The 13,937-nt window shown below is 26.6% G+C and overlaps 2 protein-coding genes across 4 annotated transcripts in view; one reads left to right on the forward strand and one right to left on the reverse strand.

The window, feature by feature from the left end:
• Window positions 1-2,149: 2,149 nt before the first annotated feature.
• Window positions 2,150-2,545, reverse strand: LOC126908909 (protein GVQW3-like). The gene has a single exon (XM_050691241.1). The coding sequence runs from the start codon at window positions 2,543-2,545 to the stop codon at window positions 2,150-2,152; it is 396 nt and encodes a 131-aa protein (XP_050547198.1).
• A 5,345-nt stretch (window positions 2,546-7,890) lies between these two features.
• Window positions 7,891-13,937, forward strand: part of LOC126908908 (uncharacterized) — a 26,080-nt gene continuing 20,033 nt past the window's right edge. Inside the window, exons 1-4 of one of the 3 annotated variants that reach the window (XM_050691238.1) lie at window positions 7,891-8,024; window positions 8,673-8,724; window positions 12,122-12,160; window positions 12,976-13,143. In XM_050691238.1, the coding sequence (XP_050547195.1) occupies window positions 8,022-8,024; window positions 8,673-8,724; window positions 12,122-12,160; window positions 12,976-13,143 (262 nt within the window). In that variant the 5' untranslated portion in view covers window positions 7,891-8,021. The remainder of the gene's footprint in view (window positions 8,025-8,672; window positions 8,725-12,121; window positions 12,161-12,975; window positions 13,144-13,937) is intronic. The other 2 variants (XM_050691240.1, XM_050691237.1) reach the window with 2 other exon arrangements.

Genomic DNA, 13,937 nt, shown 5'->3' on the forward strand with positions numbered 1-13,937 from the left:
TCAGTGTATTTTTTAAAAAATGTTGGACAACCCTATTTTTTATTTTTAAAAGGGTAATTTATTTAATTAAAAATTATATATTCACACCCATATATATTGAAAGGTTACAAATATAAAAAAAATCAAACTAATTGGCCGCAACGAAAAATTTGTAACTTTCATGACGCATTGAAAGGGTTGCCAACCCACTAAACGAGACAATGTATTGTCGGACTACAGTAGGATTTTAAAAAGAAATTAAATTGTGTAAATTAAAAGCAATTTAAGATAACAAAAAGAAATAGAAAATTAATAAATATTAAAGTTGATGTCCGTTGAGTTGTTGATAGTAGATGTACACCAAAACCTCGTGACAATTGTCACATAACCATATAGATCAGGGATGACCTTATACAAGAACCATTTAGAACAAGAAGAATCTAGTACACGCACGTATGTAAGTAAAAAGCGCTTCACGCGATCTCTCCTATGGTGATAGGTGAGCTTTTTTGTCTTATTATATTTTATCTTATTTGCCTTTCCTTTTATTTTCAGATGCGGTATTTCGCTCGTTCGGGTTTTTGTCCGCATTTAACTTAATTATTTTTATAAAAAATATAAACAAAGTTAACCTAAACAACTTAAAAACCTTGTCATGTTTTCATAAGTATCTTAAATATTTATGTCTAAACTTTAATAATTATTACAGTTTGGACATAAAATATTTTAATCTTCTACTGATATTATTTACGTTTAAAATAAATGATTAATATCAAAATTTGATATGATGAGTTATATTTAAGGATAATTTTGGAAATTGTAATACAATTTCAATATAATTAACTTTATACTATAGAGTATAAAACTATTTTTATTAACTAGTACAAGAAAAGAAGCTTTTTATGAAATGTATAAATTTATTATTTGAATGAACGCAGCGCCCCGTGATATTCACGCGGGTTCGTTAACGTTCATTGTTTTATTTTGTCTTAAGTCAGGCTATGACGAGGAAAAGGATTAAGGTGAGAGCACTGTGCGACGCGAAATACTCGGACGACCAATCGCCGAGTGAAATCACGTCTCTAAAGGTTCCTTAAAATAAAATTAAAAGAATAACGTTTTTAATGAACTGTAATTTATTTACCGAAATTAAATATGTACTCTCTAATACAGTAACAAAATTGGTTTATCTTAAATCTATTGTTAGTACTTATATTTAAAAACTAATATACTAAAATACAACAACATAAATTTTTAGTAATTAATATTTTGACAAACAGAAAATGTATAGTCTGACCTTGCTTTCTGTACCCAAAAGAAGATAGTGAATGTGTCAAGTAAAGCAGTTGAGCCCGACGCAATCAACAGAGTGAATTGAACACATAAAACCGTCAAAGAAAACAAAACCAACAAAATAACGCACTAGAGTCCGTGATACACAAAACCACTCTATGCATGCCGATACGCGAATGACCCTTCGCGACCACCGCCACACACTACCCTAACAAGTAAACCAGTTGTGACAGGTCGCGCTCTTGTTGAAGAGAATAAAAAACCGGCGCTCACCCACCAAACTGTTTCGTCACGACCGAACAAGCACTATATAAATGAATGCAGAATGAATTTTTAAAACATAAAACAATTAAATGTATTATACACGAATCATAAAATCTTATATACACCAATGTATAGGGGGCACTTAATACTAATGCCACAATGGCGCTCTTATAAAAAAATAATAAATTATAAATGTGAGTAAGTCTTTAAAAGAAGATGAACAAGCATTATACTTATCGGCTAATTGAAACGGCTGATGATAATGTTTATACGGCCCGTAATAGCGTACTATTTATTTACAGTTAATTAGCACGTTATCCGGTCGTGATTATTACCGTCGCACTCATCAGTGTTGACGATAACACTAGTTTGTCTTGTCCGGCGGTCGGTAGATAGGACAGGTCAGGGGGTGCAGTACCGCGAGACACGTCGGCGACTATGTAAACCAGTTCATCTGTGACTTACATCCGCCGCACGTGCCGTGTTATTTACCAGCGCCTTATTTTGTTTGTTCCGCACTTTTCGGTTCACCCGTCATTAATATTATTATAATTTAAAATAAAATAAATTGACTCCACATTCAAATCATAACGGCGTTACATTTAATTTATCATTAACCTTTTATTACCGTGTCAATGAGACGAGGAACAAATTTGGCTGCGATTCGGCTCATGCCCAATTTTTTGGTTAATACTTCTTGGCAAGAACCATGAGATATTCCGACGTCTTCTGCAACTTCTCTGATAGTTAATCGTCGATTATTTCGAATAATTTCACGATTAAGAGCAACAATTTCATTTGTTTTACTGGTCGAGGGTCTAACAGATCGTTCGTTATCCTCAATGGATGTCCTACCTTCCTTAAACCGATTAAACCACTCAAAAAATGTTGTCCGAGACAGAACATCATCTCCAAAAGCTTGCTTCAAAAGTTCAAAAGTTCCACTAGAACTTTTCCTTAATTTAAAACAAAATTTTACGTACACGCGTTTTTCTTCTATTGTTTCCATTTCGAAAATCGACGCATGACTGAAACATGTTTTCGTAAAGATGCCATAAAATAAAAATAAATATTATTATCGATTTCAAACCAATACTCAAATTCTCGTTAGAAGTTACTTTATTGAATGAAATTACCGGGATTTTATTATCTTAATTGATATAAATATTATTAACACAATCCGGTTATTTTTTGATCACACCTCATATTGCTTTAAAAATAAGTTTTTTGGGTAGTTTTAATTTATAATATATCCACGTCATGATTATTAAATATTTTTGTTTCTCTTATTTGATTATTTTTTTCTGTAATTGGATTATATACAATTTTATTAGTGAAGTATTTCATTAAATTTAACTTATATAAAATCACACAAATTTATCTAATTAACTGGTCTTAAATGGCTAATGAATGTTACATATCATGTAATATTTTTCCATCTATGCGTTCACCTATACTGGGTATTTTTACTTTTATATGCGATTTTACATAGAAGACAAGTGTTTTTTTATTTTTGAATATTAAGTACGTTTTATAAGATATAATTTTATGTAAGATACAAGACTGACTACCATTTTTTTTCTATCAAAAAGAAATTGTAGACACGATTTTTTACTGTGTTTGATTCCTTTTAGTAAAAGAAAGCGGGGCAAGATGACGCTTAGGGCAAGACAATCACATTGGATTTAAATATAACTAGTAATATTTGCGAAAATTTACGGAATTATTTATTAATATTTTTATTAAACAATTACAAATTCATTGATAAGAATATTAATGAACGTATATGTTTTAAATCGAACTTATTCCATTTTTGTAAAAACGATATTATGTTGTTAATTTATGATAAGTTTTTTAATTTAAGTGTGATTAAATAAATACATTTTTTTTTAAATTAAAATAGCTTAAAAGAAACATCATGAATAAAATGTATATGACATTTTAAGTCTTATCCAAATTAGGGAGCAACTAGTGGGGGTTTTAAACTAAACGTGAATGGTTTTACCCAATTTATTTTTGTTTTTTAATGTTATTTGAATTAACTAAAATTCCTATGTATAAAATTAATGCTTATAATTAATTGAACGAGCTTAATCACTAAAAAATACACCGAATAAATTATCTAGAAGCATAACTTAGGGGTTTATAAGATAAATTTCTCATTTCAAATATTTCAACTCTCCATTTTTTTTATTACTCCGTAAAACAATTAAAAATTTTATGATACACCCAAAATTTCTAAAAGAGGCAGCAGATAACTCTCTACATATGGAAGAATACAATATTGTAATTTATTTAAGCAATTTATATAATGCTAAGATTTTTCAACTTGCTCCATTAATAAAATGATCTTGTTCTAGGTGTTGGGCAAGACGACGTATTTGACATTTTTTCTATATATTTATAATTCTAAAATAATAATTATTTTTTAATTACCTTTTTACTAATTAGTTTCAATATACTAAGGAGTAATTTTATTAAATTCTAATAATAATAATACAAAAGGTGGTATGTCGATTTTTTAGTGAATTTAAATGGACTGGGTTCATTGTTTAACATTCTGATCATAAGTCAACATATAATTTTTTCTCAAAAAAGATCAAAAATCGTATCTAGTTGAAGACATTACCCTTAAAAATTGAACAATTTAAAATAGCAAATTTTTTACGAAAACTAACTTTTTCAACTTAATTTTTGAAAATGTTCCGGAAATACTGCGTCCTTTAAACAAATGTCAAATTAAAGCTTATGTCATGTACTATACAATTAAAAAAAAAAAATTTGTCCTGACAACATAACTTCTACGCGCAAATGGTTACCGTATTCAAAAATATGCTATTTATGTGTTAAAATCCTGGGTTTTGAATTTTATTTTATTTTAAAATATTTTACAAGGGCAATACACTGACTTTCATGAATATTATATAGTTTAATTGATATAGAATACAGTTCATAAGACATAAAAAATTAAACTTATTAAATTTTTTTTACTTTTTTAAAGTCGAAAAAGTAATTTTTTAATTTGAGTTAGCTTAAATAGCCAATTTTATAGTGATCCGTTAGTAATGAACAGTTGCCAAATCTGTAACACCTGTGTCTATATCGCTTAGGATACGACGTTCAATTCCGTCTGTAGCAATTAATATTTTGCATTTTTTTTGAGTTAGAATAAAATTTAATTTAATAGATCACCTACTTTTTTCAACGATACGTCAAATGAATACAATTCGTATATAGTTTAAGTTATTACTCTTAAAAATCGAAAAAATATTCCTTATTCAAATAAAAAGTAGCTTAATCAGCTTTTTCTATACAAACAATTAAAATCATTGATTTCTAATGTTTTTAAAGTATTTATTGTCGAATTAGATTTGATATGATAAAAGTATTCAACTACAAAAGTAAATAATTTTACTTTGTAATTTATTAATTTTAGCTTCGATGCGAAGCTGAGAAGGTATTGGTTTTACTAAGATGTGTTTATATTTATTTTTTATTTTTTATTTTTTGTGTCTGTTACCACTTTTTCTCAGCTCTCACCGAACGAATTTCTTTCAACGATACGTCAAAAGATCACAAATCGTATCAAGTCAAAGACATTACCCTTAAAAATTGAAAAAATTTCAATTTTATTATGCTATAACTATTTGAAAAATGTATAGATCAATACAATTTTTTCATGAGAAGTAGTATTTATATACATCTTTCATTCGACATACTTTTTTTTTAAATCGGACCATTTCCCTTTATTTGAGGGGGGTTCAAATCTAAAAACTGCATGTAGAAACTAGAACTTTTTCAACTTAACTTTTGAAAGTGTTCCGAAAAGTCTGACACATTTATATATATCTTAAATAAAAGTTAATGTAATATACTTTATTATGGTAAAAAAAAATTTCGGACTTTATTTTATCTTCATGGTGAAAAAAGACATTAAACATAATAAAAAAAATACGATTTCTGTAAAAAAATTATTTTTTATATTTTTAACTCTATAATGCTATAACTTTTTGAAAGATGTATGGATCAATATAATTCTTTTTTTTTTTAGATGCATGATGTATTTACCTATCATTTGGTATATTTTTTTATAAATCTCACTTTTTACCTGCCTACAGGGGGGGATTAAAAATGACAACTTTTTTACAAAAAATTAATTTTTTCAACTTAACTTTTGAAAGTGTTCCGGAAGGTCTGACACTTTTATATATATCTTAAATTAAAGCTAATGTAATATACTTTATTGTGAAAAAAAAAAATTTTGGACTTTATTTTATCTTCATGGTGTTAACAGACATCAAACATAATAAAAAAATACGATTTTTGTAAAAAATTCTTTTTTATATTTTTAACTTTATAATGCTATAACTTTTTGAAAGATGTATGGATCAATATAATTCTTTTTTTTATAGATGCATGATGTCTTTACCTATCATTTGGTATATTTTTTTTATAAATCTGACTTTTTACCTGCCTACAGGGGGGGATTAAAAATGACAACTTTTTTACAAAAAATTAATTTTTTCAACTTAACTTTTGAAAGTGTTCCGGAAGGTCTGACACTTTTATATATATCTTAAATTAAAGCTAATGTAATATACTTTATTGTGAAAAAAAAAAATTTTGGACTTTATTTTATCTTCATGGTGTTAACAGACATCAAACATAATAAAAAAATACGATTTTTTAAAAAAATTCTTTTTTATATTTTTAACTTTATAATGCTATAACTTTTTGAAAGATGTATGGATCAATATAATTCTTTTTTTTATAGATGCTTGATGTCTTTATCTATCATTTGGTATATATTTGTTGTAAATCTGACACTTAACGTGCCCACAGGGGGCGATTTTAAATTACAACTTTTTCACAAAAAATTAACGTTTTCAACTTAACTTTTGAAAATATTCCAGAAGGTCTGACACTTTTACTTTTATCTTAAATTAAAGCTAATGTAATGGACTTTATTATATACAAAGAAAATTTGACCTCTGGACTTGTCTTCGTGGTCAAAATAACTACCAAATGTTATTTTTGTGTGAAATTTCTCGATTTTATATTTTACATTTTTTACTTAAAAATGATTTTTTTAACTTTTTAAAAAATATATGGATCAATACAATTTTTTCATGAGAAATAATATTTTTTAATAATCCCTTTTTCATTCAGGATATTAATAAGAAAATAGCAGATCATGTAGCTTTTGGAATAATCCTTCAATTTTTTAAAGTTAAACACTATCTACAGATTTGCATAGAAGCGTTTCTAATGATAGTGATTTTAATCACTGTCACATTAAATCTATACTGGACCGAACTATGCAACGTCCCTACTATGCCGCGACCCCACTGTGCTGGGGGTTTTTTTTTTATTTTGCTACATAGCATTCAAATATGAGTAAAAATGAGCGTGGCTTGTAAACTTTACACGAGTGTCAGTGTATGTTACACAGTTACGTGAGCCTAATATGGAAAATTACTTTTGGTTTTTCTACAATGACACATACATTTACTTAGCTTACAACATCTCCCTCTATATTAATTAATATGTATTACGAATTGAGTAAATGGAAATAAATGGTCAGAGTCGGACGAAAGCTACCACAACGATAGCAATCGTAGGTTGTAGCGAAAACGATGGCTTTGTACTAGTATGGTTATATTTACTTCTTGAAAAAAAAATAATCAAATTTTAATTATTATTATTAATGATTTTTAGATTCTTTTTTATCCAACACGTCTGTTTTTTCATAAATCCCTTTTGTAATACTTTGAATCATTTTGAGATTTCATAGTTTTTTTAAGTTTTCAGAATTACTTTTTGAAATATAATGCCATTTGTGGTAGAATATTACCCTACGTATATAATAAATGTATATTAGCACTTGTTATTATATATANATTACCCTACGTATATAATAAATGTATATTAGCACTTGTTATTATATATATACCTCTCATTATGATTAATTTCTGTTGAAAAATTATCATACATATTATATATGTAGATTTCCATGAAAATAATAATTAAATTATATATAACATTGTATTGCACTAACGAATCATTATCTGAAATTATATATTAATTCTATAAAATGATATGTACACAAGGTATTTGTGTTCTGAACTTAGTCTGCACATTGTACATTGGCGTTACCTTTTTCATGCATTTTTCTGTGTATTATTTTTATAAAAGGTGACGTTTATTACAAATAATGTATACATATTTTTATACACGCATAATACCATTTCTTATTTGTACACATGGCGATACGCCCAAACATAATTAATATTATTTGTACAAATTTATTTAACTTATAAATTTTGAACAGATATATTTAATTTTTAAGCACTAATATTTAGTAAACATATATAAATATACTAAATTACTTAGAATATCTGTCAATTAAATTAAAGTGTTAATATTTGTAACATACAAGTATAATTAGTTAATTCTTCATTAGCGGAGAAAATTTTTAATACAAAATGGTAAGATTTTTGACAAATAAAAAATTTTGAAAAATTAATTTGACAAATATACAGAGTAATTTTTTTTTATCATAACCCAATAACTTACAGAATAAATATAATTTAAACATTTTTTATTATTATCTTTAGCTACACATTATTCTTGAATTACCAGCTATGTAATAATTTTTAATGTTTATCCCTTACGCCTTGTAAGGGTGTCAATTTTGTTTTTTTAAATGGGAGCATATATTTTGAATATAATAAAATGTTTAATTTTTTCATTTTATAGTAAATGGCAATTCAATTTTAATATAACTTTATGCGTTTATTAGGTATAAAAATTTAAAGATTCAATTTTTTTAATTAATTTACATGTATAATACACAAGAGATTACAAATACAGGTAGCTAATTGTTTTTTTATGACGTCGCTATCACAGTCATGGAGTGTTAATTATCAATTATGACTATCAATATATATACCTACTGTATAGAAAGTTAGTGAATTTATAAACAACAATGTGCCTTACTACCATTGATAATAAATTCTGCGTATCTGCGAATATCGAAATCATAAAAAACCAATTATTATTAAATTTGTTAAATTCAATGATCATTTATTTTAACAATGACTAAACAAACAACAATGATATTGTTATATTTTTAGATTTTGCTGAATCAATCAAATTTTGTAGTTAATTTTTGTTTAGCTTTTCAAGGTAACATCCTAAATATTTTTTTAATAACTAAAATACTGCTTAGTAGTACAATACAAAATATAATTGACAGTTAAAGATTATGCTATGTGAACTAGTCATTTTAAATTACCTTTGAAAATTACTTTTTAACGGCAAATAAGAAAAATTCAAAGTTTTAAGTTTAAATACAAAGTATTTACAAATTTTTCACAAACAGTTAATAACGTAATAAAATTATGATTATTATAAGGTCACAGAAAAGTCGGGCGCTCAATATACGCAATACATGGCTCAAAACACCCACTTTTTTTTCACAATAATACTAGTATTTTTTGTTTATTATTTTTTTAAGCTTATTTTAAGAATTAATTTAAAATTTTTAATGTCATATGTTATGAAAACGTGTTTTTTAGTTTTTTGAACTATATTTTTTTACATAAATAGCTCGGTTGTATGTTTAAGGTTAAAATATTATTTAGAACAATAAAATTTTTGAACAACAACAGGTTATTTAAAAAAAAAAAACAAATCGATAAGACAAACACAGTTAATAATAATCTTTTCATAATATTGCGGCACTTTCGCTGGCTTTGGCGACGTGGTGTCCGACATGATCCTCGGACGTCGAAAAGTTAGCAGCGTTAATGGCGATGGTACACGGATGCGGATCGGTTTGGTCGTGCGCCACATCAGGAGCCGATGACGTACATCATCACCGTTGTCACTTTAACAACGGGAAGAAGTTTCAACGTATCATTTGCGGCGGGTCGTCATCAGCCGTACGGCACTTGCTGGACTTTGCACCGTGGCGTATGGCGCGGGGTATTGGTCAGTCAAACAAAAACATTCATAGTTGGGCGACGGCTGATAAAGGTGGCCCGAGTGGTGGGGCCGTGTCACAGTAAAAATTTGTTTATATTTCTATATACAGAGTGTTCAGTAAGTCAGGAAACAGGTTTCTATTGTTCTCATTGTTACAAACAATGAGGACAATAGAAACCCGTTTCCTGACTTACTGAACAATCTGTATAATATTGATGACACGTACGCGTGTACGGGTATGAAAACCAAAAATAAAATTGTACTAAAATAGTGTTTTCTGCCTTTGGTGAGCGGGGTGGGGTGAATGCGTAACGACAGTCTAGTCTCAAGGCCATAGACGACGGGATACGCGAGAATAAATAACACGTGGTGCGTGGAGAGATAGAAACAAACATGCGGTGAAACTAATATAAGTGTATTAAAAATTAAGTGATCACTGAAATAAAATATTGTTTAAATAAATAAAATCAATATCGTTTGTACAAATTTAACCAGCCTAGTTGAATATTTGAATGGGTTGCCTGTGTGTTCAATACAAAATACTAAATTGTGCAAATTAATCATTATTATAAACTATTACTATAATAATACATTTTCAAATATCACATTGTTCTATATTTTATATTTTCTCATAAAACCTTCGTACTAATACCCTAAAGAAACCCAATACAGTGGAGTTGCTGCACAATGTGATGTGGCATAGTTGGGTCAAGTATAATGATAACTGACAGCGGTTAATATCACCATCTTAAAAAAACGCTTCATACAAATCTGTAGATAGTGTTTAATTTAAAAAAATTTGTGGATTATTCCAAAAACAACATGATCTTCTATTTTCTTATTTATATCACGATTACAAGTTTTATGATTTACAAGTGTAATATACGAATAAATATTTATTATAGCAATTAATTACAGAATGAAATTTTTATTAAATGATTTAGTATTGTAATTTTTACAGAGAAATTGCAACACATAAAAAAAAATTATTTGTTATTTATAAATAAATTTACTAAATTACGAGGAATTTTGATCAAAATATATTTTTCTAAATCAATTTTTGCGCCGATTTTAAATCTCCAATTAGAGTTTCTCATATGGCATAAATAACAACAAAATCCTTCTAATTAATATAACAAATATTTATATTTTGATAATTAGGTTACNCAAAATCCTTCTAATTAATATAACAAATATTTATATTTTGATAATTAGGTTACGTATGAATAATCAATAAATATAGTTTAATTAAAAATAAGTTGAAAAAGTTCTACTTTCAATACGCATTTTTAAGTTTTGAACCACCCTTGTATAAAGGGAAATGGTCCGAATTAAAAAAAAAGGATATCGCATAAAGACGTATATAAATAGTACTTATATTAAAAAATTGTAATGATCCATCATTTTTTCAAAAAGTTATAACATTATAAGATTAAAAATATAAAAGATAATTTTTTTTATTAACATTGATGCCCGTTTTCAACATGAAAAATAAATTAAATTCCAAATTTGTTTTCATATTAAAATATATTACATAAGCCTTAATTTAATATGTATATAGAATTGTCAGCAATTCCAAAACACTTTCTCAAATTAAATTGAAAAATTGCAACTTTCAATACGCATATTTAAAGTTTTGACCGCTGTTGTATAAAGAGTAATGATCTGATTTAAACAAAAAGTATGTCGCATAAAAGATGTATATAAATACTATTTCTCTTAAAAAAAATTCTATTGATCCATACATTTTCTAAAATGTTATGGAAATATAAAGTTAAAAATGTAAAATATGAAATCGTGAATTTTAACACAAAAATAGCATACGGTAGTCATTTTCACCGTGAAAACAAAATAAAGTCCCCCCTTATGGACAGCTAAAGAATCAAATTTATAAAACAATTTTGTAAAATGATAATGAAATGCATAAAAAAAAATTAATATTGATTTGGTCATTTTTAAACAAGTTATGGCTGTTCTTAGTAAAAAAAAATTGAAAAAATATAAAACATAATCGATTTTTATTTATTTATTTTTTTTTATTTAATTTCTAATTTTTTTGGAGATTTACCCCATTTACGGGAAACGAAGGATATTTTTTTAATTTTTGTTGGTAATATCTTCGACTGGATACGATTTGTGATCTTTTGATGAATTGTTTAAATTAATCGGTTCGGTGAGAGCAGAAAAAAAGTGACAAAAGACAAAAATAAAAAACGCATCATAGTAAAATTAATACTTTCTCAGCTTTGCATCGAAGATAAAAAAATTATATTTATTATTTTATTAAATAAACACATAATATTTCAATAATTCTCATTCTTATACAAAACCACCCAATCAAATTACTAATATACAGTATTTTATTTTGAGTTACTATAATTACTATTAATTTTACTTCAGTAAAAATATTACGTCTAGTCTTAAAATAAATACTTCGTCGTAGAGAATATGAAAAAATCTACATAGCCTAGCAAAACGGGGTCGAACCTTCGTTTTTATGCAGCACGGCGTGAGCTGTTGCCCAGCTGACCTATGTAGTAACTTTCATAAATTCATTATCATTTCACATTTTTATTGAATGTATTTTTTCTTTTAGTCGTAGCAGTTTTAAATGCGCCAGCCTTATTTCGTGAAGGTAAACATATTTCAAATAATAGAGTGTTCATACTTTTATAAGAATAACATTATAAATATAAACTACTCATCTCACTTATTTTCAGTCAATAGTTATCATCGCTAAAAACATTAAGCAAATTAGGGTTACAGCATAGCATATACAATGTATCTGAAAGTTGTCCTAAAGTAATGCCTAAAGTAAAGAGCAATTCCACAGGGTCCTACATAATACTGGTCTTAGGAGGAAATATTATATAGAGCGTTCAATAAGCAAGAAAACGGATTTCTCTTGTTCTCATTATGTGCAACAATTGACCTGTTTCCATATTTACTGAACACTCTGTATACTATGATTAACATCATTGTTTGAAAATGTAATTTTCTATTACATTATCAAATTAATAATAGAAGTCTCTATTTAAAAATATTGAATTTTAGTTTTTTTCCCTGATAGCTAAAGTTTGTCAAAAGCTGAGAAAAAGTAGCAACAAAATTAAAAATCTATTAAAATAAACACATAAAATAATCATCTTCTCAGTTTCATATTAAAGCTAAAAAGAAAACTAATTTTATGAGATGTTAATAATTTTAAAAATAACCATTTATGAATAATAATAAGGAAGTACACACAATTATATACAGCTGACAAATATACTTACATGGAATATACTTAAATTCTAAGTCTAGTTTAATGTATCGAATTTTATTAATCGTTTTTGGATTAGCATTTTTTATGTTGTCTAATTTCAGAATTGGCATTATAAATATATTTGCTATTAGTTAACCTTATTATAAATAATAATAATAGTAATTATATAAAATATTTTGTTATAGTTTATGATGAAAAATGTGAAGTTTGTAACAAATCAAAGCCGGTAGTATTTTTAGACCCTTGTTTACACCGATTGTGTGCAACATGTGCTTACGATGCTGATTTTAAAAATAAGTCTAAATGTCTGGTTCCATCATGCAAAAGAAACATAGAATATTACCACATTATTAGTGCGTTTATTACTTCAATTTAGAACATTGAATTATTTTTTTACAGCGTTATATGCAGATTATTCACTAAAGAAACAGGTCATTTGTTTATAACAACGAGAACAAAAAAAACACGTTTTTTTACTTACTGAATACCCTAAATAATTTTTTGAGTGAAATTTCTTTACAGAGGGTTAAGTAAAAAAGATTATTGCTCATCACGATTGGCATCACTGTTGGTCGTAATTTTTGGCTGTATTAATGAACGTATAATATAACAAAATAATTTTGATCGTATTCATAATAGAATCCTTTTGACGTATAAAAGACGGCCAAATATATCAGTCGAACGTGTGACCGAAAGTGATGCGCAATAATCGTGTCAAACGTATCGTATTGTTCGATGAACGTATAAACACTGACAAGGTAAAACTTATCTGTATTATAAGTTTAATAAACATGTACATATTATGTACATGTTTATCATATTATGATAAACGTTTACGTTCTAAGATTGTTTTTCAATTTATTGTAATATTATAAATGAATAGTTTGAATTTAAAATTCATAGAAATTGATTTTTAATATTAAATTATTTATTTTTTATTAATATATTAATTAAACATAATAACAGTTTATTACTAATGCATACAACTTAATATATGTTAAATTAATTCACTTGATGCGAATTAAAAAAAAATCGTCAAAAAATATATAAACAATTTAATTACTCAAATTCTAAAAAAATACATTTTAAATTAGATAATACACTTTAAATGACAAAATTTAAATTTTAAAACTAAAATGAAATATAT

The sequence above is a fragment of the Daktulosphaira vitifoliae genome, unplaced genomic scaffold (assembly GCF_025091365.1).
Source record: "Daktulosphaira vitifoliae isolate Bord-2020 unplaced genomic scaffold, ASM2509136v1 Scaffold_36, whole genome shotgun sequence".
NCBI lineage: Eukaryota > Metazoa > Arthropoda > Insecta > Hemiptera > Phylloxeridae > Daktulosphaira > Daktulosphaira vitifoliae.